This window comes from Heteronotia binoei, chromosome 11 (genome assembly GCF_032191835.1).
Source record: "Heteronotia binoei isolate CCM8104 ecotype False Entrance Well chromosome 11, APGP_CSIRO_Hbin_v1, whole genome shotgun sequence".
In the NCBI taxonomy this organism is placed as follows: Eukaryota; Metazoa; Chordata; class Lepidosauria; order Squamata; family Gekkonidae; genus Heteronotia; species Heteronotia binoei.
Window position 1 is genome coordinate 63,448,747 of NC_083233.1, and position 26,286 is coordinate 63,475,032.

The following is a 26,286-nucleotide window of genomic DNA, read 5'->3' on the forward strand; positions in this document are numbered from 1 at the left end:
GGGCCTGCTGACTTCCGTGAAAAGGAGCTTCTCTGAGGGATGATGCTTGAGGCTCTGGAACCCAGACATAGTCCTGCGGTCTGTAGAGTATGTCTCCGGAAGAAAGCTGCTCTGCTCTTGAACGGGGGCAGCCCTTGCTTCACCTGAATTTGCAGTGTGTTCCTCGGAAAGGCAGCTTCACTTCCTCCACTCCCACCCCATTTCTTATATCATTCAGCCTGTTGTACTGTAGTCTCCAAGTTTTAAAAAAGAGAAGGGAAATAGCAAGCTTTAGCCTTTGTTAAGTGTGCATGACATCCATCCCATTCCATGGGATATGCATGGGGAAATGTGCAGAAACGTTTGTCTGCAACATCTTTATTCTGCCTTCCCAGCAAATTTGCTGAAAAGGGCTTACTGTTGGTGTGGACCAGTGCAAGATAAACTGGCAGAAATCCCTTGACCAAACAAAAAAAACTTGCCAAAAATCATGAAAAAGGGTCTGGGGAAAAAAAATCAGTATTTGCCAGGTACTTAAATAATAGAATGATTGGTGCGAGATGTCTAGTTCTGAAGAGGACGTTCCACAGACCGGGAACCCCTACAGAGAAGGCCCTGTCACCATTTGCCATCTGTGTTATCTCAAATGGCAGGTGCATTTCGACAAATGGGCAGGTTTGGGAGCAGACATGCATTCAGATGTCCTGCTTGTATGCGTGCTTTTATTTATATTTATTAAAGTCTTCCTATTGGATTTTTCAGTTGTGCAAATCTTCAGGTTTACTCACCAAGACTGAAGATGCTATTGCACATATTAAATAAAATAATTCTAAAAAGCTGGGTAAATTACTCAGCTATCCCATAAAACTTAACATTTTTGAAGCATTTATGGATTCCCGGTGGGGACAAAGATGGGGATGTAAATGAATGAATAACTAAACTTCCTAGGGGAGGGAGTTCTATGGTTTTGGTGCCACGCCACCTCAGAGAAGGCTTTGTCTGCTTTCTAAACTATTGCATTTCTGTCTTCCATGGCAGTTCTGTGGTCCTCTTGAAAATGGGTCAATGCTTTACGTCAAATTGAATCATGATGCTACCAAATACCAATGGAATCATGCTCGGATGTGGTGCTGGATATTGCAAGATGCAGCCGAAAGTCTTGGAAGATCTGATTGGAAAGCAGCCTCTCCCTCTCATGATATATATGTACTCGTCCTTAATCATGTTGGCTTATATATTTTTTTTCATCTTCTTGGTAATGATGTTCTCCTGCATATAATGTTGGGTTTATTTTCTTTTTAACTTTTTTTTCCTGTCTCCATTTTTGCTTTCATTCAAGAAGCTAATAGTCTTATGCTATATGTATGTAAGCTTTGAGGAGCAGGTTGATGAGCCATGGCTTTCTCATTTAGGATAATTATGGATGCTCTTGTAACTTTGTTTCTTAAAGACCAGCAGGCTGTTTCCTGTAAATGTATGTGCGTGCTTTGTGCTCTGACCAAGTTACATTTTGCTTAGTTAGTAGAATGATGATATAGCTTGTTGCCACTTCATAGGATTCTTGTCTCACAGTCGTCTGTTCCAAAAATGTCTGTCTGTCTCTAGGCTGTGCTTTCCTTAGATTGCTAGGTTAGAATTCTTTCAGGTGCTTTCTTTAAAAAGGGGGGGGGGGGAAAGGTACAAAACACTAAAGCTACAGGAATGATGGTGGTCCAGGATTGAACATCCCTTACCCACAATGCCTTAAATCAATGAAAATGCCTGGCATGCCGAAATTCTTCACGGGACCTCCTAAAAGACCCATCCAGGGTTTACAGGTACTAATCGACAACAGTTTCTGTTGAAGCCATTTTGGTTCCTTTGGTTGAGAGAATGGTTTCTACTCAAAATGTTTTATATGTACCAGGACACTAACTTCCCTTAGCATTTTATAATAAATGGAATAAACACAAGAAAATGACCTATGTGAGTTTATCTTTTCATTTTGGATTGCTGATTAAATGAGTGAGCAGAAAGGAGAAATCCTGTTCTGGAAATATGGAAAATATCTGCTTGTGGCATTCTAAAGGAAACTGGCATCCCTCCTGGCCTCTGTTTTGTTGCTCACCTGGGCACTGAGCCTCCAAGGAACACCTCTGGGAAACTAATCACAGCTTTTTGTTTGAGTGTGTGTTTTCTAATCTTCGTGTCTGCCATTGGAGCTCAAAGGTCATATTATGACACAATTCCACTGTACTCCTTGACTTTCATCCCAAAACATGATCTCAAAGCGGTGGGATTGCTGTCTCCAGAGAAGATCAAAATCACACCTTCTGTTGTCATTTGCCTGCTAAGGACATTTGGTATCTGAAATCACTCCACTTTCTAATAGATAGGAGAGATAGACTCACATTCTAGCTGTATCTGAATAAGTGAGCCAGTAGCTCACGAAGACTCATAATCTACCACAAATTTTGCTGGTGTTTAAGGCGCTACTGGATTCTTAATTTTTCCAGAGCAGGAAATCAGGATAAATCTTCAGCCTACACTGGGATAAGTAGAAAAGTCTGATTTGCACAGGCAAAAACATGGTCTGGTCTTGGAATAAAACATGAGTGGACTGGTACTCCAGAAAGCTTAAAGACAGAGAAGGTGAGTTCAAAGACAGAGAAGATGAGTTTAAAGACAGAGAAGGTGAGTCAGCAGGCCTGAAAACAGTCTTCCTGGCAAACCAAGCAATAAAACCCTAGAGGAATTCATTTCACAGCAGCTCAGATCCATGGACTGTGTTGCCAGCTTTAGGATGCCAGCAAATTCTAGCCCAACTCTACCCTCATAAAAGCTGGGAGTAGGGAATGTGCCCATTGTTTAGCTTTAGTGATCCACAAAACATGATTGTTTTTCTCTCAGCAGGCTTTCCTCTTCCCAAATCTGGAAAGGCAACGGAATCCTCTTAACTACTTCCTTCCTTCCTTCCTTCCTTCCCTCCCTCCCTCCCTCATTCCCCAGATCCCAAATTAGACAAAATTTTGAGCCTGCAAGTAGGCCCTTCTGTCATGTTCTGAAACACATTGTCAGTAAGGGAACAACAAAATACATTTTCAAGGTGCGGTGCTGCTTCAGTGTTGACCAGCAGCAGCCTGTTCGTTGCCTAGATGGGGGAGTGCTGTTGAAGCCTCATAAACATCACGGAAGCTTGGTCTGTACACTGCAGCAGAATGAGATTCTGAAGTGGTAGAATAGGCTGTATCACTTCAGACCGGAGGTGAGGGACTCCGTAAAGAGGTGACACTTCTGTCATCTTGCCATGTGCATCTAATCAAATGTTAGGATTTCTGATGTTACATACTGCTAGATTCAAATCCAGAAACACCTTAGAGACAAACAAGATTTTCAGAGTATAAGCTTTAAAAACATAAGAGCATAAGAGAAACCATGCTGGATCAGGCCAATGGCCCATCCAATCCAACACTGTGTCACACAGTAACCAAGAAACCCAAGTGCCATCAGGAGGTCCATAATTGGAGCCAGGACACTAGAAGCCCTCACACTGTTACCCTTCCCAAGCACCAAGAATACAGAGCATCACTTGCCCCAGAGTTCCAACAATACGCTGTGGCCAATAGCCACTGATGGACCTCTGCTCCATATGTTTATCCAATCCCCTCTTGAAGTTGTCTATGCTTGTAGCTGCCACCACCTCCTGTGGCAGTGAATTCCATGTGTTAATCACCCTTTGGGTGAAGAAGTACTTCCTTTTATCCGTTTTAATCTGACTGCTCAGCAATTTCATTGAGTGCCCACGAGTTCTCGTATTGTGAAAGGGAGAAAAGTACTTCTTTCTCTACCTTCTCTATCCCAGTGCCTTCAAGAGTCAAGGCTCCCTTCGTCAGATACAAGTCAGAATGGAGATCTGAGTCCTTATATCCCAGTCACAGGATGGGAAGGATATTACAAAGAGGGGATTCAGGATGCAAAGGTACAATGCAGATCATACTCGGCTTGATTAGAAGTTATGTATGGCTGCTTTCATGTCTTCCGGATGAGCACCGGCATTACCCATTTAGTCTGTACTAGATTTAAATTTTCAGTGGCAGACTGTCAAACAATTTATGAATCTGATTATTAGATTGCCAGTGCCTTTGTGTGGCAGACTCTCTTAATGGTTTTGTGGTTGTCTAGCCTTTCAAAATTGTGCAAATATGGATTGCATTACTGATTTGTGTTCCTCCCCCCCCCCTCACTACTGACTGAGTCAGCTGGAGAGTCTGAAATTATTTAAAGCAGATTTGGTCACCCACGTGTGCTTTGACAGGGCCAGCTACTGACTTTACAGGCCTTTCTTTCTTGTGGTTTTGTGGGGAAAATGTTTTATGTAGCCGAGGTGACAGAGAGACTCAGGCAACGGCCGTAGCCAGCATTTGGAGTCCACAAATGAGGATTTTAAACAACCCCATTCCTGCACTTATGTACCTAAGTAGGTTAATTCCCAGGCCAGAAATGTTGATGAATGGAAGTCTGCTTTCTTCCATAAAATCATCTTGCACACCATCTGGAGCCCTTGTTCAAGGGGCTCAAAATCTTCATTCAAAAACCCACAGTTGTTTGCCGTGGTGTGGCCTCAAATCTAGTTGAATGTGTTGTGTGTGTGTATATGTATGTGAATATGCCCTGGGTTGTATCCAAACTCAATTTTTCAATGGCAGAATGCTGCTTTTCCACCTCCACCAATCGCCATGAAATGCCACTCCTGGTGGGGATAGGGGACTCTGAGGAATGACATGAGAGAGCAGGGAGGGAGAATTGGTGAAAATTGCCAGTATAGTGTAGATCCAGCCGCCTGGTTTCCTAAACTGCTTATTTGAATAGATGTGACCAGAATATAGCCTGTGTCCTCCCTTCCTAATGTCTTCTGTAGAGAGATGTGAAATTTCCTTTCTAGACTGCAAAAATAGATAACTTGGGGGTTCCATCACATGTCATTGAGCAGCTGTAGGAAATGTGATATTTGGGGTTATGTATGACCAGTGGATTCCCAGAAGCCACAGGAAAGGGTTCTGTGTTTTTAAAAATCACCCCCTCAAATATGGAGAAAATTAAAATAATACAGTTTACTATTTGTGTGAAAAACAAGTATGCTATTTGCATAGTTTGGGCATAGTAATGGCATATTGGTCTGCCTTAGTTGTAGTTGAATCATTACAAAAAGTGCAAATTGGTTAGTGGTGTTGCTACTACCCAACACTATCCTAAGGTTCTCCAGTTGTGAAATGGGAAAAAGTAAAAACACAAACAATAGTAATGGCATTAGGGTTTGTAGAATCTTTCGGGCTCAAGTGCCGAAAGATTCTACAAACCCTAATGTTACCAGCCATGAAAACCTGAAATCTTTGATAATAGTAATGGCATATTGGTCTGCCTTAGTTTTAGTTGAATCATTACAAAAAGTGCCACTTGGTTAGTGGTGTTGCTACTACCCAAGACTAAAAATAAAAGACACAAAACGAACAGGGAGACCCAGGTTCATGAAAGTTCTCTCAGTGACCTTGGGCCAGTCTCATTCCTCACATTCTTCAGAGACAACCTCACAGCCTAACCTACCTCACGGGGTTTTCATGAGGATAAAATGGAGGAAAGGAAAACGATGTCAGCTACTTTAGGTTCCTAGCAGGGAGAAAGATGGGGTATAAATGAGGCAAATAAAGTTTATTTTCAAGAGTGGCTCTTCACCAGATGCAACGTGGACCATGTTAGTCGTCCTGAGTTCATATAAAATAATGTAAATAATACAACCTTGAGAATGTTAGTACAGTGCTTTTTTATTTTAAATGGTCCTGCTGGAATGAGTGCTTCACAGATAGGTAACTTCTGGTCCTGAATTTCCATTTTGATCTTCTTGGACCATACAGAATGTGCCTGTGTGGGACTTCTTTACTTTTTTCTTGATTATGTGCACTGAAAAACATGCATCAGTTTCCATCATGTGATATAGAAGATGGAAGATGAAGAGAGTCACGGGGTTGTGGGGAACAAAGGCTGTGTGTTGAGGTCTTTTAAAATGATTATCAGATTAATTTACAAAGTCATACTTTTCTGCATCCCCCCTGAGTAAACTGATTGCCCCCCTGCCCCTGTTGTCTGTGAGGAATGCCTCATTGTGTGGCTTTTGTTATCCTTGCAGGGGTCAGCCAGTTTACTAGGAGATACAGTTATTATTATCTTAGGTCAGGATGGAACATCTTTTTGACATCAAATAACTTCCTTCAGGAGCAGTTCAGAGCAGAGCTCAATTCTAGAAAGTGAGAATTCTGGCAACAGAAACCTCTTAATCTCAATCCAGGCTGGTTGAAGCTGCCTTATACTGAACTGAATCAGGCCCTTGGTCTATTCAAAGTTAGTATTGTCTGCTCAGACCAGTAGCGGTTCTCCAGGCTCTCAGGCTGAGGGTCTTTCACATTGCCTCTTACCTGAGCCTTTTAACTGGAGTTGCCAGGGATTGAACCTGGAACCTTCTGCAGACCTAGCACATGCTCTGCCAGTGAGCCTCAGCCCCTCCCCAGGATTACAGCAGCAGTCCTCTCAGAGCATCCTCAAGAGACCAGTTCATCTGTGCTGCCACTACCTGTGTCCTCCCCAAGGAAGAAGTGACCTGGTGAGTGAGCAGGCTGGATGCTCAGGGCCTGAGCAGTAAGTAGGCACAGAAGCAGTCAGAGGTCTTCTGGACTGTATAAACTACAAGTGTCCACTCCTGCTGACTGCTTTTGATCACGTTTGTGTCCTGCCCTTCCTCCAGAGATCTCAGCAAGATTTCATCTTATTGGCCTATTCTATTAAGTTACTTCATTTATACCCCACCTAACCTTCCTTCTGCTTACATTGTTTTGCTTTTCTCCATTTTGTTCTCACAACGGTCCTGTGAAGGTAGGTGAGGCTGAGTGCATGGGACCAGCCAACAGGCTTCCATGGCGGAATGAAGGATGTGAAGTTGGGTCTCAGAGGTCACAGTCTGACATTAACCACTATACCACATTGCCCCCAGTGGGTATGCTGCCAACAACCTTTGTAGTAGGCTAGAGTGAGAGAGATTGGACTGAAGTTACCCTATGGAGCTGAGTGGTAGATTTGGGTATGCTCCTAAACCAGCCCTCTTTACCCATTATGTCATCTGAGGCCAGCTCTGGTCTGGAAGCTCCCAATGGCATGGCCATGCTCTAATTTCTTAGGAGTGAAGCGAATGCACTTTGTACATACTCTGAACCCCTCTAGTCCAGGGGTGTCAAACATGTGGCCCGAGGGCCAGATCACTGCACCCCCCCCCCCCGAGGACTCCTATCAAGTCTGTGAGCAAGTCACTGTCATTTGCTTCCTTCTCTCTCTCGCTTCCTTCTGCATCACAACTTGTTTTGCCAGGCTTGCTCAATTGCACAGAAGCTACAGAGCAAAGCCTCTGTTTTCTCCATTGGCTGACCAGCACATGAAGCAGCTTATTTCATGTTTTTCCCTGGATCTTAGACTCAAAATATTGACCATGAGATTTCTGTAATGAGTGTCAACAATCAAAAGTAGGTTTGTAACTTACAGACACACACCTGAACAACACCTGAACAGCATACTCAAGATTGCTACAGAACAGACATTGTCTCCAGATTTTGATGCAATAATTAGAGGAGGAAGTATCAGTCATTAGAAACTGTTAAAATATTGCAAGAGTGCCAATCTTTTAAGGATATTTTATTTTAATTTGTTTTTTAACAAATCTTTAATTGTGTTAGTGTCCTTTATAAAGTTTATATCTTCACTAACGGGCATTACATTTTATGACACACGTGGCCTGGCCAGGCCCAATAAGGTCTCATTTATGTCAGATCCGACCGTCATAACAAATGAGTTTGACAATATTCAATTAGTCAATATTACTGGTTGAATTTCTGTCACTGCTGTAGCTGGGCTCTCACAGGTAAAACAATTGGGGGTTTGCTGCAGGAGTACAACAGTGCTCTGTTGTTAAAACTGGAACTTCCTAGTTGAGCCCCCCCCTGGAAGTAATAAATCCTCTGGCTTCAATGCAGCATCTGCTTTTTGCACAGAACCTGTCTGACTCTCCATAAATGGCTAGCAATGGTACTTTCCAAGACTGATTTTAAGCAACCCCATTTGGAAGTGATAAAGGTGGGAGCATTACAAATGTTGACACCCAGATTATGCATGCAAGAGGGGGTATTTACATTCAACCTTAGAGGACTTTAAGAAAGGACTATGTAAATTCATGGAAGATAGGCTAACAGGTAAGTATTAGCCATAATAGCAAAATGGAACCTCCATGTTCAGGGGCAGTGCACAGGGCAACAGTGGGGGAGGAACGTCGCCTTCAGGCCTAGTCGTGGGCTTCCCAGATTTTAGCTCTGCAAACCTAAATGGCCCTCCAGCCGCCAGCGACGTGGGCGGAGCGATACATAAACTCTCCAACGGTCGTCTTTGGGTCCGCTTGCTGGCAGTTCCTCCTCTCCAAGTCGGCTCCCTTCGGTCAAATTCTCCTTTCGTCTGCAGGCCGGTGAAGTCAGCAAGCACTTGCAATCTCATCCAAAATAATCTGCATGCATGCAGAGTAACGTTTCAGAGGGCAGCCGTGACGGTCCGCAGTAGAACAGTCCAGCCCAGCACCACCTACTTTAAAGGCCAACAAGATGTAAATTCTGGATCTCAGCTTCTGTTGTAAGCCGCCCTGAGCTCGCTTACGGGATAGGGCGGGATATAAATCTAAAAATTAAATTAAAGCTCCCTTCGTCAGATACGAGTCGGAATGGAGATCTCGGAGTCGTCCTATCCCAATCAGCCGGTGGGAAGGGCACATTGCAAAGCAGGAACTCCCGAGGATGCAACGCGCATCTGACGACGGCTGGTCCCTAAGTCTAGCCGCATGACGCAGAGCCCCCAAACCTCCCCAGGTTGGAGCGGGCGCTTTGCGGTTTTTGCTCGGGAGCAGCAGCCGGCCTCGCCTGCCTGCAAGGAAGAGCGTTGCGCGTTTCTCCCTCGGCACAGCCGGGCCAATCCTGCCCCCTCTCTCGCCTGCCCGGCTTTGCTCGGGCGGCTGGGAAATGGCAGTGGGGAAGCGCAGGCACCGAGCGGAGAGGCGGGGGGGGGGGCGCTTTGGATGCGGCGCGTGGGCGCGCGAAGCAGCCGGCTGGAAGCGACAGGCGGGCGGCGGAACGGCCGGCCCAGGGCGCGGCGCTGATTGGCGGCGAGCGGTGGGCCGGGCCAGGATCCCTCCTGCCCCTTTCTTCCCTGCCTTGTTCTCCGCCCTCCCTTTCCCTCGCTTTGGCCCGGCTGGCGAATGCAGCAGCAGCAGCGGCGCGCGTGCAGAGGAGCGGGAGCCCTTTTGTAGGCGACGCAGCCGGCCGGGAGGGAGGGAGGGAGGCGAGACAGGCTGCTTGGGCAGGAGGCTCGCCTGTTTCGGGTGCGAGACGAGGAGGGAGCCGCGAGCAGCACGCCCGTGACCAGACGTCACCATGAGCACGGGCATGCGGTACAAAAGCAAGCTGGTCAACCCAGGTAAGGCGGGTGTGCTGCCGCCGCTCGCGGGTGGGCTGCGGGGCTGGCCCCAGAAGGGGGCTCCCCGGTGTATCTCGCGCCTCATTTCTCCCTCTCTCTTTTGCCTCCCCGTCTTCTGGATCTCCTCCCTGGGCATCTCCCTCCTGCTCCCAAATGGATTCCGATTCCCGTGCAGAAGAAAAACAGGTACCGTTGTTCTCTCTCTCTCGCTCGCTTTCCAGTTGGGAAGGGTGGGGTGTGTGTGTGTGTTGAAGCTGGCTGGGGCTGCTTAAACCCAAGGTGTTCTGTCTTCCCTGGGTACTGAAGCTTGCCGGATTGTGGCTGCACGGGGTGGATGGCCCGCGCACCACCCATCCATCCATCCATCCATCGGGGCTGCGTAGCTTCCGTGTGAAATTTGGACCGGGCAAAACCTCCAGAACTAAAACCTCCGGGTGGATCTGGCGGTGCCAGGCTTCTGTGCTGTCAAACGCCTTTTCAGACCAGAGGCTTGCTTTCCTTCTGGTCTGTGGGCCCATCGTGGGAGGGAGTCTCCCCTGACACCCTGATGATGCTCGGAGGCCTGGGCCAGCCAGGCCCACTGGTAGCAGCTGCTTCGGTATTATAAGCACGTCCTGGGCTCTCGCCTCCTTTGCTTCCTTGTTGATGGAGCTTCCCTTCTTCAGCATCCTTCTTGCTGCTCCCGGAGAGACATCTGTCTCAATTGTGTGCTGCTCTCTGGAGACAGGTCTGTTTGGATGAGGTTGGAAGAGGGTGATGTAATTAGACGCCACCAGGAGGGATTTTGCTGCCCAGGACTGAGGGTTTGTTGTTTGTGCCCGTTTGGTAAGCGAATGCGTCTTAAGGGAGTATCGGAAGCAAACGCAGATGGGTTTAGGTGTTTGGCGCTCTCCGATGGGGATCTGTTTTATTAACGGAAAGTGTGTGTGTTAAAATTTTCTCTTGCAAGCACCGTTGTCGGCATCTGCACAGGGAGTGGACCAGGGCTGCATCTGGATGCCTGGTTGGCGTGAATCATTCCTGATGGGAGATACAGCAGCCAGAGGTGAAGGAATGAGCTCGCTGTAGGAGAGGATCAGTTGGACAGAGAATATAGGAAAGTGATAGAAATAAAACTTGGGATCCTTTGCTGTAGATGATAAAAGGCGTTCATGTGTCTTTGTGTCAATAAGAGTGTTCTGCAAAAAAACTGCAAAATGACAAGGGTTTCCCTTTTGCAAAGAACTGCAAAATGACAAGGGTTTCCCTTTTGCAAAGAACTGTCAGCATCTACGGAGTAAAGGAGGCTGTTTGAATTCCATCTGCTATGAATCATGCCTTGTGGAGGATACAGAGTCGCGGCAGGGAGGCTGTAGATATTTGCAGTTATCACTGATTATTGTGCAGTGGTTCTCCCTCTTGTAAGATCAATAGTGAACAGGTTCAGTAAGTTGCATGCTGCTTGCCTCAGTTTTTCGGTCTATAAAATGGGAATTGTACTGATCTGCTTAAAGCATCTGTGGCAATAATATAATCGGGGGTAAATAGGAAGAACCCTGCAGGATCAGAGCACTGGTCCATCCAGTCCAGCATTCTGTCTCACGCAGCAGCCAACCACTTCTTCTGGAGGGCCAACAGCAGGGAATGGAGGCCAAGATCAGCCCCTGATGTTGCCTCCTGAATGGTTTAGGTTTACTGGAATAGCCAACCCATAGGAACATGAACAGTTAACAAGGATAAGATCATTCTGAATATATAAACTCACTCACTTTACCTTTCTTTCCCATTTGCCAGTGGCTTGTGTACATTGCATTTTTTGCAACCTTTTCTCTCATTTTCAAATACCTGATTTGTTCAAAGTCTTCTCTTCTTGATGGTTTTGATGTCCACCCTCTTGCTGTTCAGGAAAACAACCTTAAGCCATTAAGAGTGCTAAGATTGGGAAAGAGAAAAGGATCTCCATGTTTTGGGGTTGCAGCTTGCTTTGTAGCTTTCTTCATCCTGATGCGTCACATGGTGAATTGACCTGGAGACACTGATGCAGATCTTCTGGGCAATGGGGGTTAACATCTTCAAATGTTTTGGAAGACATCTGGGAAGTGTCAAGGATGTTGATCCAGCCTTGACCTGGATAGCCCAGGCAAGCCCCATCTCGTCAGATTTCAGAAGCTAAGTAGGGTTGGCTCTGGTTAATACTTGGATGAGAGACCTTGAAATACCAGAGGTTGGAGGCAGGGGAAGGCTTTATTCAGCCACCTCTCTGAATTTCCTCCAGGCCCCCAGTAGGAATCAGTCACCAGAGGTCACCATGACTTCCAGATACAAACACACACACACAACATGCGCATATTAAAACATGCACATATTAGCAACACAAACAAAAAAGGGATGTTGGTCCACACTGGAACTGATGTTTTGTATGCCGGATCTTTTCATTTCAGTTCCCATTCTCTTCAGTTAAAGGATCTTGGATAGCAGGCACTGCAAGCCATGGAGAATAAAAATCAGTCAGTATCAGTGATGCTGGGCTAGACATAGGTTTTGATGTGAGAAGGTAGCTTCATATGGACTATTGGCTGTGTTGGATGCTCGCAGGATTTATTGGCCATGACCCCCAGCCTGTGGCCCCCAGCTCAGTCCCTGGCATCTCCAGTTGGAAGTGTGTGAGTGTCAAGTGCCATCAAGTCACAGCCGACTCATGGTGACCCTATGGGGGGTGAGAGATGTTCAGAGGTGTTTTGCCATTGCCTGCCTCTGCATAGCAACCCTGGCCTTTCTTGAAGGTCTCCCATTCAAGTACTTGCCAGGGTTGGCTCTGCTTAGCTTCCAAGATTGATCTGCCAAGTTGGAACAGGTGCTGCTAAAGACTTTTTCCCCCTGCCTGAAGGCCCTGGGAAGCTGCTGCCAGTCAGAGTAGACAATACCAAGCTAGACAGATCAAGGGTCAGATTTGGTATAAGCAGGGCTCCTTTTTTGAGCAGGAATGCACAGGAATGCAATTCTGGCTGGCTTGGTGTCAGGAGGTGTTGCCTAATATGCAAATGAGTTTCTGCTGGGCCTTTTCTTTTAAAAGCCCTGCGTGAAACAGTGATGTCAGGGGGTGTGGCCTAATATGCAAATGAGTGCCTGCTGGGCTTTTTCTACCAAAAAGTCAGCTTCATGTACGCAAATTAAAAAACAACAAACTGCTCCAGCAGCAGCAATAGGAAGAGTCTGTCTTGTGGGAAAAGCTGCATGTCTGGCTTGTGATTATGTGCTGAAGATGAGAGCAGAATGTGTGAAGTGTAAGAAAAATATGATGAGGGCCCAGAGCAGCTGTTTCCAACCCGAGAAGACTGCTGTGAGAAATAACCCAGTTAAAGACCCCTGGAGTCCCAAAGATCCCATCCACAAAAGAGGCTATGCATGGGTAACACAACAAAACAGATTTGTCCCACTTTGGTGATTAACCCATATATTGTGGCATAAAGGTTCATGAGCTAGAACACACTTTGTCAGATGCATGAAATGTTACATTCAGTTAGCAGAGACATCTATGTCCAAAACTGCAAGCAGCAGAAGTGAGCTGTTTCAAAAAGAGACCAGAGTGCCCAGTTTCGTAGGACACAGTGCGTTGCATTGCATTACAGAGCACAGGTGAATCTTTGCACAGATGACTCTGCAACAGGAAAAGACACGGTGCAAGTGGAGACAATGCTTAGGATCCGAGTCTGACTCTGCCCAGTTTCTGGGTGTTGGTAGAATGGAATCATCTGTATGCGCAAAGTTCATCTGTATGGAAAGGGGGAGAACAAGGCAAAAATGGCAGCTTGGATTGAGTAATGCTGTGAGTGGATGCACATTTCCCTTGTTTTGTCTCTTGAGTGACATCACTGCAAGAGAAAAATGAAAGTCACTCCAGAGATGTTCTTCCAGCTATACAAACAGAACCATTGGATCAAGCCAGCTGGGCTATCCAGGTCAGCATGAACCATTATGGATGCTTCTTATTATAGGGCTTCATGAACCCTTTGTGAATAGCATGTGTGGTTATTTTACCTCTCATTGTGCTTTTTTGGATTTGACCCTGTTGGTTAAACTTGCTTTCTGACAGCCTTCTCGAACTCATGTTCGACTGGTATACTTATGACTGTATATCCAACTCCTTTTTGCTCCCATCTTTTCAAACTTGGAATGATATCAGCTCTCCAATATTTTGCATATAGCATTCTTGCAGTGCATTCTTGTGTCTTATGGGTGTAATTTTGGGGTAAATAGGAAGAAATAATAAGGGTTCTAAATTCAGTCTTAATCCTTTAATAAAAATAAGTTGTTTCTTAAGCTGTCATTTCAAAGCAGTGATGCAGCGTGGAAAAAGTTCTGTAATGGCAAATTTTCTACCGCTCTGTTTTATGTGGAACATTTTCCATGTCTATAAAAGTGTTATTTCATTCCTGAAATTAATTCTCCCAACAGATACTCTATCAGTAAGGCCGGCCAGTTTCAAAGTTGTAATTAGCTTTCTTTTTAGGAAGCTTTCCCTAGGAACCATGTACTGGTTTGATACGAACACAATACTTAAACTATATTACTTATGCTTTATTGATTCTCCCCACCATCAAATATTTCAGTTCAATTTCTTGGCTACTGGGAAAAGATTCCTGAGATACCTATATAACCCATGAAAGTAACAATGTACATTTCTTTAATAAGTTTTGTTTCGTAGTTATAAGTAACATTTGACTTACAATTAGGGCTTTTTTTGTAGAAAAAGCCCAACAGGAACTCATTTGCATATTAGGCCACACCCTCTGATGCAAAGCCAGCCAGAACTGTGTTCCTGTGCATTCCTGATAAAAAAAAAAAAGCCCTGCTTACAATTAGTAAGCAACACTTATTAAAGAATAATTTGAATACAACTGATTTCAGGGGATTAGAAAAATGTCCAGAAAACTGGAGTAACAGAAACCTGTTTTTGCATCTTGCCTTATTTGTTGTTACAGAATTAGGAGATCTGATATTCAGCTATGTTGTTCTTTTAACTGAGGCGGCAATTAAAGATGGGCAGGACTCAGGAGTGTCATGGGATCTGGATTCTTGAGTCAGTTCAGTTTTCAAATGCTTTCCCACAGAACTCTTCTCTTTCTTTGTGCCTGTTGATATTGCCCTAGGCATGATCATTAACTATCTTATTGCTAGGTGAACACTGGCCACCTTAAGCACATGACGCTGCCTTATACTGAATCAGATCACTGTTCTATCATGGCCAGTATTGTCTGCTCAGATTGGCAGCATCTCTCCAGGTTTTCGGGCAGAGGATCTTCTGCATATGTTCTGCCAGATTCTTAAACTGGAGATGCCAGGGATTGAACCCGGGACCTTCTAAATGCAAAGCAGAGGCTCTGCCACTGAGCCATGAGCCCCCCCACCACCAAGGTCACCAAGAAGCTAAATGGCAGAGGAGGGATTTAAACCCAGGAATCCTAGACATTTTCCATATATGATACATGTGTGTTTCCTTCTCTAGCTGTTGCCAAAAAATAATTCCCTAAGCTTTCCCTATGCCGATCTTATGAGGACTGTTATTTCCAGCTTTTGTTTTAAAAAAAACTTCTAGCATGGTTGTGTTGTAAAGTGCACACATATGTATTTTATTTTTCTGGCAAAGAAAGTATTAAGAGTTGTAATAAAAACGTGTGTAATATTTATTCACGTCTTGCGGCTCTCAATCATCTTACCTTTATTTTTATGCTAAACAAATCTGGCCACTCCTGGTTTATATCCAGTAAGCCTGTGGAACTCCTTGGAACAGGAATGTTGTGCTGGCAGTTAATGTCAATAGTAGCTACAGTTGCAATGTGATAGCAAACTTTTTTGGACAGAACTTTATTAGCCGTATAAATATGCAGACACAAATCAGCGACTGTACCATATGAATGCTAAAGAACAGTAAAGGCAAAAGACTTGTGAAAAAGAGAAATGGAGATGCACGATGACTTGCATGGCAAAGTTGCAATGATGGTGGATGTTCATTTGTCTCATAGAAGGAAGGGCTTTGCAGAAAGTACAGTGATGGTAAATGCTGGACATCTTTCAACACTGAATGAAAAATACAGGATTTGAGAAACCCACAGAGAATAGGATGGATTAGGGTTACTAGCTAGAAAAGCAAGACATGCAGCTATTTATTAAAACACTTACCTCCCATGTTGCTATACTGACCTGACAGGTCTTCAAAGCGGCTTCCCGTATTCAGAGATGATGTGTCTCTGATGGTGAAATAGAAACATCTATCATGCCCTGGTTAAAACTTCTTTGTGGCACTAATGACAGAAGGGAGCTATTTACTTTTTACAGTAAAATGTTTACAGCTAAACCTCTGACTCGTTTTTTAAATAATAAATGTTTTGGGGGTAGGAGGAGTTTAGACTGGAGAACCGGTAGGAGAAGGCTGGTTGTTTAACCCTGTCCCTTTTCATTTTTTCCCCTTTGCTCTGGATCGCCCTCTATAGAGTTCCAAAGTCTAATGTGAACATACTTTTGAAAACTCACAGAGTTGTTGGGGTGGAGGCAGACTGGAGTACAGAAACAGTAGGGACAGGAAAGGTTAAGTGTGTCTTGGGCCAGTTATCATCGTGGTCTACATACTAAGTTTTAATCCCACCCTTTCCCCAAGGAGAGCAACCAGTTTCATTGGCACAACCAGGGCTTTTTTTTTTGAGCAGGAACTCACAGGAATGCTGTTCTGGCTGGCTCAGTGAAAGGGGGCGTGGCCTAATATGCAAACAAATTCCCGCTGGACTTTTTCTTCCAAAAAAAGCCGTGGGCACAACCACCCTGTGGAGTTAGTTAGGAGAGATTGGCTCAAGGTCATTAGGAAGCTACATAGCAGAGGAGGGGTTTGAGCCCAGGAACTCTTTTTTCTGAGTCTCATACACTTCCAGGGGTCCCCGACCTTTTGAGCCTGTGGGCACCTTTGAAATTTTGAGAGGGAGTGGTAAGTGCTACTGTCAAATGGCTTGGGCAGGAGGTGGAGCCAAACCACAATACCTCCCTCCTCACTTTGCAAAGAATTACAGAAGTAAATATAAGTGAAGGAAAGCCGAAGGGGGAATAAGAAGGAGGAAAGCCTGAACAAGGAATTGAGCCAAAAACCTGGTCCTGATCTCCCAGAGGCTGTGGCTGCTATTGCAGCTTTGTGAAACAACTTCATCTGAATGATGGCAGTCAATAACAAGCCTTGTATTTATTGGTCCCACCCACTTCATGAAAAACCCTGTGGGCACCAGAAGAAATACTGGTGGGGCCATGGTGCCCATGGGCACCATGCTGGGGAATCCTGCACTACTCCACATGCTCTCTCCTCCATTGCAGAGGCAAGACTGGATCTCCCAATCACACCTTGTTCTCTTTGCCACTGTTTTATACCAGCAACTGCTTAGCTCTTGAATGTATGCGGACTAGGGTTGCCAGGTCTGGGTTGGAAAATACCTAGAGACTTTGGGAGTGGATCCGGGAGAACTGATCTCTGCCAGCTGGAGATAGTTGTAAAAGCGGGAAATCCCCAGGCCCCACCTGGAGGCTGGCAACTCTAAGACTTCCATGCTAGGTCCGAGTGATGGGCCGTTGAGCTCAGACTCTTAACCATACCTGCCAAAACACTGAGCTAGAAGATGTGCTGCTCTGATCTATTTCCTCTGAAGCTGCCTGTTGTCCATCACTGTCCAGTGCTGCTTACCCAGCAGTAATGAGAGAGCCAGCCTTTAGGAACTCACGCTTACAATGGGGTGGTGCTGGTACCTTGCAAAGGATCATGAAATTGTTTATCTAAGAATAGGCTTAGCCATATTGCTGGAGATGGGGACTCTGCTTCTGCATCCAGGACTGTAGCTAGGCAACACTGAGCCTTTCAAGGAAGAAATCTTAGCTATGTTGTAAGAACAGACTGCATATGCATGCACATTTATGTGGCACTCAGAGCATGGGATTGCATGGAACAGCTTGACAAGTGCAGAATTTCCTGGCAGCCTCATTACTGGCTGAGGGAGAGCAAACTATAAATACAATCTGAACTGCTGAAATGAGGGTAAACCTCTACAAATGAAAATAAGTATGCAGACATTGTCCTTTGCATGTTTTCTTGTCCTTTGCAGTAAGTTCTACTGAGTTCAGATACGTATACATACACACACACACACACACACACAGAGTCTAGTTTATGGAATGCTCAGTTTGAAATTTGCTACTGAAGAAGGCTCTTAGCTGAAACACGTTTGGTTCTTGTATTTGGATGTATTTTGTACTTTTTAACCTGAATTTATATATTTGGGCATTTAAATTAGGTATAGGTACTTGTATGCAGAACCACAGGAATGTGGTTTTTAATTGATATTTTAACACTTTAAGATGTATAATTAAATTATTTTTGACATTTTGTATATTACCACTGTGTGCCTAGCTATAATTCAGTTTCATTTTTTGTCTCAGCTTTTTTAGCGACCTGCCTCCAGCCATGAAATCTCCAGGTATTTCCCAACCCAGAATTGGCAACCTTGTGAGTTGCCAAAAAATCCAGTCTTCAAAGCAGCCATTTTTTCCAGGGAAACTGATTTGGATAAACATTCTGGAGATCAGTTTTAGTTATGGGAGGTCTCCAGGTCCCACCTGGAGGTCAGCAAAACCTTTCTGGCAAGCTTTGCTTTCATGGACCCAAATACAGGATTAGGGCTGCTGGGAGAACTTTGTTGTTGTTCAGTCGCACAGTCGACTCTGACTCTTTGCAACCCCATGGACCAAGTCACACCAGGCCCTCCTGTCTTCCACCATCCTCTGAAGTCCGCTCAAATTCATGTTAGTTATATCAGTAAACCAGGGGTGGAATTCTAGCAGGAGAACCTTTGCATATTAGGCCATATCCCCTGATGTAGCCAATCCTCCAAGAGCTTACAAAAAAGAGCCTTGTAAACTCTTGGAGGATTGGCTACATCAGGGGTGTGTGGCCTAATATGCAAAGGAGCTCCTGCTAGAATTCCACCCATCAGTAATGCACTAGAAGGATAAAATTCTGAGTGGCTGTGAAACTGGAGAGGTCATATGATTTGTTTTCTTAGGATTCTTTGATCGAGTCTTCGTGGTACAAAGAAGGGTCTGGCCCCGGTTGGGGCATCAGGTAGCTCCCAGCACCTAGGGTTGCCAGCTTCCAGGTGGCACTTAGAGATCTCGCACTGTTACAGTTGATCTGTAGACAACCAAGATCAGTTCCCTTGGAGAAAATGGCTGCTTTGGAGGGTGAGCTCTATGGCACTGTACCCTGCTGAGGTCCTTCCCTTCCTCAGATCCCACTTTTCCAATGTTCCATCCCCCAGGTCTCCTGGAATTTCCCAGCCTGGTGCTGAAAACCCTTCCCCAGATCTTTAGCTATTTCCACCCCAGAGCTGTCAGCCCTACCCAGCATCTCTGTGCAGGATTTCTACTCTAAACGCCTTTGGGATTTTGGTTTTTCCGTTATTTGAAGACAAATGTCACTGGATGTGGGGCACCATAAAGGGGAATGCAAGCAGGCAGGCAAAAAGAGAGGCGAAGCTCCTGCCTTGAGGAGCTTGAGAAGGAAGGAGAGCATTTGACAGGGAGATGTGGGGAAGCCTGATAAAATCTCCTGTCCTGTTTTGTTAACCTTGAGAAGCGGTAGAAGAAGGCATGCTTTGGGCTGGGTGCTGGGAGAGGCTGTGTGTCTGCGGAGCCCTTTTCTTGATACTCTATTCCTGGATAAAAACTGGCTTCCTCCCCCTCTCCCTGAATTCCTATTAGTCTGTGAGAGGGATAGGCATAATGGGGGTTTGTATTTTTTTGCTGCCAGGGTTAATAACAGCTGGGGGCCATTTCTCCTGGGAATGTGGTGTGTGTGTGTGTGTGTGTGTGACAGATTTATTTTACCACCGACATTGTGGTCCCTGTCTAAATCAGGCTCCCCCTTCTCCCCCCCCCCCAGCTCTTTAAGTTTAAAACAATATGTCAGGACTGGCGATCTGATCACAGATCCCTAATATGATACGTAGTTTGATCCTATGTTGGTAGCTCAAATCTTTCTTTCTTGAGATCACTAGGTGGCTGTAGGCAAGCATCTTCCCCACCCCTAGATAGCTTGTCCCATCTTTCCTCTGGGTGCTCTACACGCTTCTCCCTTCCCCACTTTACCCTCTCAACAACCCTGTGAGGGAAATGAGGTGCTGGGAGGGTGACCGGCCCAAGCTTATTGGCGGAGGGGGTATTCGAACCTGAGTCTCCCACCACATTCTAGTCTGTCATTCTAACCACTAATTAATTAATTAATTAATTATTATATGGTCTTGTGTGTAGTATAGTCAGAAGATCCTAAGACTGTCTGGCAGTCAGACGTTCTAGCTCTTTTAGCATTATGCACCACTAGATGGCGAGCTAGATTCGTTTTTTAAGGCAAGAGACATTTCAGAGGTGGTTTGCTGTTGCCTGCCTCTGCATCATGACCCTGGTATTCCTTGGAGGTCACCCTTCCACATACTCGCCAGGGCTGACCCTGCTTAGCTTCTGAGATCTGACGGGATGGGGCTAGTCTGAGCTATCCGGGTCAGGACTCTCTAATCCCAACTGTATGCTGTCTTTCTCAGCCCCGGTCCCCTATCCGCCATACAGGGCGATAATAAGAACCATCTTAACAGGATTCTTGAAGGACAATAATAGTATAATTTATATGAAGTGCTTTCAGCGTTCTGAAGCATTATCTCATGTGTACACTATTATTTTTACGTTTCATTTGAGCAGGAGTGAAGGTGTGTAGAGAGGTCCAACACTTCTGCTTTTATGAGCGGAGAGTCAGTGCCTGCGAGCAGACAGTGTGGCACAGCGGTTCGAGTTTCATGCTACAATCTGAATCCCCAGTCTCCCGTGAGAGCCCACTGGGTGACCCTGGGCACTCTAGCCTACCTCACGGGGTGGTGGCTCTGAGGATAATACAGGAAGGGGATAATAATGTGAAAGCTGCTTTGGATCCCTGCCAGGAATAAGAGCAGGACATAAATATCGAACAAGAGGGGTAGCCGTGTAAGTCTGTCTGTAGAAGTAAAAAAGAGCAAGAGTCTAGGAGCGCCTTAAAGACTAACAAAATTTGTGGCAGGGAGCCCTGACGTGGGTAGCCCAGGCAAGCCCGGTCTCGTAGGGTCGCCAAGTCCAATTCACAAAATATCTGGGGACTTTGGGGGTGGAGCCAGGAGACATTGGGGGTGGAGCCGGAAGCAAGGGTGTGACAACCATAATTGAACTTCAAAGGGAGTTCTGGCCATCACATTTAAAGGGACTGCACACCTTTTAAATGCCTTCCCTCCTCTGGAAATAATAAAGGATAGGGACACATTTTGGGGCTCATAAAATTGGACTGCCTGGTCCATTGTTTTTGAAACTTGGGAGGTGTTTTGAGGAAAGGTACTGGATGCTATGCTGAAAATTTGGTGCTTCTATCTAAAAAAAACACCAGGCCCCCAGAGCCCCAGATAACTTCAGATCAATTCTCCATTATATCCTATGTATGGGAATCAGTCTCCATAGGGAATAATGGAGTGCCCAGAAGACATTTCCCTCTCCCTGCCCCACTTTCTGATGACCCTGAAGTGAGGGGGAAGGCCTCTACACCGGGGGATCCCCTGTCACCACCTGGGGATGGGCAACCCTACGATCTCATCCGATCAAAAGTGAAGCAGGGCTGGCTCTGACAAGTATTTGGATGGGAGACCTCTAAAGAATACCAGAATTGGGAGGCAGAGACAGGCAACAGAGCCACTTCTCTGAGTGCCCTCCATGCCTCACCCATACAGTTTGTGGCAGGAGATGAGCTTTCGTGAGTCACTGCTCGCTTCTTCAGATACAACTCAAAACCAGGAATCACCAGCCTTTTTGAGCTTTTGAGCACCTTTGGGATTCTAACACAGCCGGGGTGGTAGGCGAAACTACAGTGACCACTGCAGGAGATTCACACACACACATGCCCAAGTGCAGGGGACATGACTAGTAATTAAGCAATATCCTGGGGAAGAGGAGGGTGAGAGAGAATGAAACCAACTCTGTAGTGGCAGCTTCCACCGAAAGAATGTTATTTTAATCTGCACAGCCAATTGGATCATCAAGGGCCAATCATTTCATTTCATTTATTCAATTTATACCCTGCCCTATCCCAAAAACAGGCTCAGGGAGGGTTACATCATAAAAGCCGTCAATAAAATAATAAATAAGATCAACAATGAATGACAGGTAATCCCAAAAAAACCAAGCCTTACCTCAGGGAAAAAAACCATACATACAAGCAGGGCTTTTTTGGTAGAAAAAGCCCAGCAGGAACACATTTGCATATTAGGCCACACCCCCAACACCAAGCCAGCTGGAACTGCATTCCTGTGCTTTCCTGCTTAAAAAAAAAAAAGCCCTGCGTACAAGTAATCAGAAGCCTTGCTGGGTAGGAGCTCTATCTGGCTCCTCCCACCAGGGCTCACTTTCTAGTAGGAGCTCCTTTGCATATTAGGCCACACGCCCCTGATGTAGCCAATCCTCCAAGAGCTTACAGTAGATCCTGGAATAACAGCCCTGTAAGCTCTTGGAGGATTGGCTACATCAGGGGTGTGTGGCCCAATATGTAAAGGAGCTCCTGCTAAGGGATTATCCCTTAGCCTTTCCCCCTGAGATGCTGGTTTTCTTAGTGCAGGGGTTTGTCTTTTCCACAAAGAAGCATTTGCGTCCACCTGCAGTCTGAAGTGGTGCAGCCTTGACAATAGCTTTGGAACAGAGGCTCTGTCTTTAAGGTAGTATCAGGCACCCTTAAATGAGGGTTCTTTTGGAATTGGCCTCTCAGTTTGCACAGGGATGGTGGTGGTGGGTGGGGGGGGGCATGACCTTTGTGTTTATGGGCAGCTGGCCTCACCCTGCTGGGCTTATCTGCTGAACTCACTGTCCAAATGGAGCCAGAGAACTTCAAAAACAATATATGTTTGAATCCTGTTGTAGCAACGGGAGTTCAGGAGGCATCGCTAGCTTCTCCAAAGTCTGTTGGGGAAGCCTCATGTTATTGTTGCGGTATCAGGAGCATGTGGCGCAGGCTGGCAATCCAGTTTGTCTTAATTGCTTCGGCTGGTATGTGGCCAGCTTCTTTCTTCTTCCCTCCTCTGCCTTCTGATCAGGCAAGGGGCTGCCTCTATATCTGGAGTGCTAGTATGTGTGTTTCATTCAAGACCCGCCCACTCTCTGCAATAGTGAACCATAGCATCCAAAGTCTGCCTTGTGGGAACCATCTGTGAAACTGTCTGTTACGTGGCTTATCCCCCAAAATTAGCATCATGGAGTCTCAGTCATGGACTTGTTTGAGTTATAATAATGTTTAGTGCAAATGAGTGTGTGTGTGACCTTAGCCTGAACAAGGTTATGCATGTATGTGCCCTCGAGCTGAAACTGACTTATGGTGACTGCATCAAGGGCTTTCAAGGCAAATGAGAAGCAGAGGTGGTTGGCCATTGCCTTCCTCTGCAGAGCCTTCCCTGGTGGTCTCCCATCCCAGCAGCAAGCCCACTTAGCTTCCAAGATCTGGCAAGACTGGTCTATCCCATGTTGCCTTCTCTCCCAGGTATATAGATATCTTCCAAATATTCATATCCTTCTTTTCCAAATGCAATACTCATCCAAAGCAGGTAACAATAATATCTGTGTTGAGGACCCCTGCCTTAACATCTTGGACAAACTCAGAGATTAAAACAGCAGCAGTGAATTGGACAAGGTTTCCTCCTCACTTCATCCACTTGGTTTCAAGCCCATTGTGGTTTTCCCTTCTCCTGTGAGGGAGTGACAAGTTTGCACTGGTTGTGTGATGGAGGAGAGCTATTCAGCTCCATTATTGCTTTCCTAATGTACAAGGAGCACTGAAAAATAAATTGTACCATGAGAACCTAGGGATATTTAGCATTCATTTATGTATGTAAAACACCAGCATGCATGTGCCAGCTCTCTCTTTATGCGTAATGCGCTACTGTTCTTTCGAGATTTATTGGGTGATGGTTGGGGAGAAAATGAATGTGCGGGAGGATATTGGAGACATCCTGTGGGTGGAAAACAAAAAGAAAAGGGAAACAAGGGATTCATTTCACACATCTCTAGTTCACAGCCTCACTGGGTACGCAAATGTTTGTATGACTGGGTAGATCCTGGCCCGTATTCTGAAATTAGGAACATTTCCTCATGATTGTGCACTCCCAGGAAATAGCTGAATCATTTTTCTTGCTGTCAGACTCTACAAAGGTCTCCAACAGCTGTTAATAATTTTTTTTCTAGGCAAATGCAAGAATAGGGAAGTGTGCGATGAAAAGAGATAACATCACACATGCAGTGAAGGCAACTGGGGGAGGGAACCCCCCCCCCGAAGTTATCTTAGGGAAGTTTTTGTATGTCAACAGTTGCCATGTAGAGCACCCCCACCCCCGCAAAGGGCCTTTTGGTATGTACATCTATTAAAAATGTTGTCGAGTTGCTTATCACAGTAGTCACTTAACATGTGGTGCATTGGGTGGAAATGTAGGAAAAGACAAGAGGCAGGAACACACAGGAATGCAATTCCAGCTGGCATGGTGTCAGGGGGTGTGGCCTAATATGGAAATGAGTTCCTGCTGGGCTTTTAAAAAGCCGAGTGAAACAATGGTGACACCAGAGGGTGTGGCCTAATATGCAAATGAGCTCCTGCTGTGCCTTTTCTACAAAAAAAGCCCTGACAGGAAGAACAATCACATGTGGTCTAAATAGGGTTGCCAAGTCCCCATTGGCAGTGGACTTCTTCATGCACGCGAAATGATGATGCCACCTGGAAGTTATGTATCATGCTGGGCACGTCACGTGGGGACACTCTTGGAAATTGCTGAAAACTCTATGGTGCCTGCATAGCCAATCAAAAGTTTTGCTAGACAAAAGCCCCTTCTGGACCCACCCACTTTCTAAAACCATTTGGTGTGCACCATCGAGATATTTCACTTCCAGATGATATCAGCACACCATGTGCTGCCAGGACCCTTTGGGTGTGGGGATCCCCTGGTGGCCTTCTCCCTGTTGGCAGGTTGGGGCCTGCCAAACTGGGAGATGCTCTGCCCCTGGCAGGAACTTGGCAGCCCTAGGTCTAAAGCAGAGGGTGAGTGGGTTTGGCACCCTTCATGATACTTGCTCTCTAGCGATTCAAGGTCCTTGTGAACCATATGTACAGAATGAGGGATCCTGAAATGATCTGGCCTAGCCCCTACCCTGAAGCATGACTGTACATGTTTGGGTTTGGCCTAGGGTTGCCAGGTCTGTGCTGGAAAATACCTGGAGACTTTGGGGATGAATCCAGGAGAGGGCAGGGTTTGGGAAGGGGAAGGGCCTCAGCATGGTGCAATGCCATAGAGTCTCCCCTTCAAAGCGGCCATTTTCTCCAGGGAGAGTGTAAAAGTGGGAGATCTCCATGCCCCACCAGGAGGCTGGCAACCTAACTTTGGCCTCATGTGTTGAGCCCAAATACTAGCAAAACTTTCCACCCTAGAAGGCATTGCGTGGCAGTGGGAGGAAGCAATTGATGAAGTCACCCAGCTAGCAGTAGCCCTGGGCTAGTTTCCGGCACCACACTCACAATGGGTGAGTCGCTGCTTTATTTTGACACTGATCCAGCGTTGCTTATGACTTATTTGTGTTTATGTCCAGACAAGCCGCCTGTGCCGTGGTGCCTGTGTCCCAGCCTGAGAAACTTCCAGGGCACCTGCCATCCCTAAGTAGGCTGTTTCCAGTTGGCTTGGGCAAATGCTATTTATTCATTTATTTTCTTCCTTTCCCCACTGGGCACCCAAAGCAGCTTTACACCAGTCTCCATTATTTTATCCTCACAATAACCCTGTGAAGTAGGTTAGACTGAGAGTGCGGGACTAGCCCAAGGTCACTCAGAAAGCTTCCATGGCAGAGTGGGGATTCGAACCTGGGTCTCCCAGATCCTACTCGAACCATTACACCTCAAAATTTGCCAAGTAATGCCTTGTTCCATAATACTCAATCTCAGGGGCACCCAATTAAGTTGATCGTCAATATATTAAGGGCGGACAAAAAGAAATACTTCTTTACTCGAGGTGTAATTCAACTAGAATTCTCTGCCAGTGGAGGTTAGGGCTCCACTCCAGGCCAGGTCCCCTTGTTGTACCAGTGGAAGGATTTGGGGGCATTCCAGGATGCCCCTGATGTGATGGTGTCATCTGGAAGTGATGTCATTATGTTGGAGACATTGTGCAGTGATGCTTTGGTGTTTGGGCAAAACTCTGGTAAAACCGGCTTCAAACCCATAGAATTTTACCCTCAAACCAGAACATCACTGTGCGATGCCCCATGATAATTTCACTTCCGGTGACATCATTGTGTCAAGGACAACACACAGCATTAGGGGGCAGGGTTTCCCCTACTGACCTGCTGACCTGTGGCAGAAAGAAGCCCCAAAAACTGGGAGAACCCCACAGGGAACTGGGGACTGTCATCCCTAATGGAGATGGTGATGGCCACAAACATAGGTGGCCCGAAAGGGGACTTAGATGGTTCATAGAGGAGTGGTCCATCAGGGGCTACTAGCCAAGACAACTAAAGGGAATCTAACCCATCCGCAATTAATACACCCTTGAACTTCCGTGGTAGGAGGCAGCATCAGGAACACTGTGGCCTCAATGCTTTGTTTTGTTGGTCCTCCTTTGTAACTAGTTGGCCACTGTGTGAAACAGGATGCTGGGCTAGATGCTCCAAGCCAGCCAGATTCTTTTGTGT

At 45.9% G+C, this 26,286-nt stretch overlaps 2 protein-coding genes across 4 annotated transcripts in view; both read left to right on the top strand.

Moving 5' to 3' along the window:
- LOC132579278 (septin-2) overlaps nucleotides 1-1,936 on the top strand; it is a 93,266-nt gene extending 91,330 nt beyond the window's left edge. For both annotated transcript variants that reach the window (XM_060249545.1, XM_060249544.1), the window contains one exon: nucleotides 1,018-1,936. The gene's annotated coding sequence lies outside the window, so the exon portion shown is untranslated. The remainder of the gene's footprint in view (nucleotides 1-1,017) is intronic.
- A 7,485-nt stretch (nucleotides 1,937-9,421) lies between these two features.
- The window catches only part of SEPTIN5 (septin 5), a 107,578-nt gene continuing 90,713 nt past the window's right edge, over nucleotides 9,422-26,286 (top strand). The window contains exon 1 of one of the 2 annotated variants that reach the window (XM_060249614.1): nucleotides 9,422-9,518. In XM_060249614.1, coding sequence (XP_060105597.1) covers nucleotides 9,465-9,518 — 54 coding nt within the window. In that variant the 5' untranslated portion in view covers nucleotides 9,422-9,464. Of the gene's footprint in view, nucleotides 9,519-9,640; nucleotides 9,694-26,286 lie in introns of those variants that run through there. The other variant, XM_060249615.1, reaches the window with a different exon arrangement.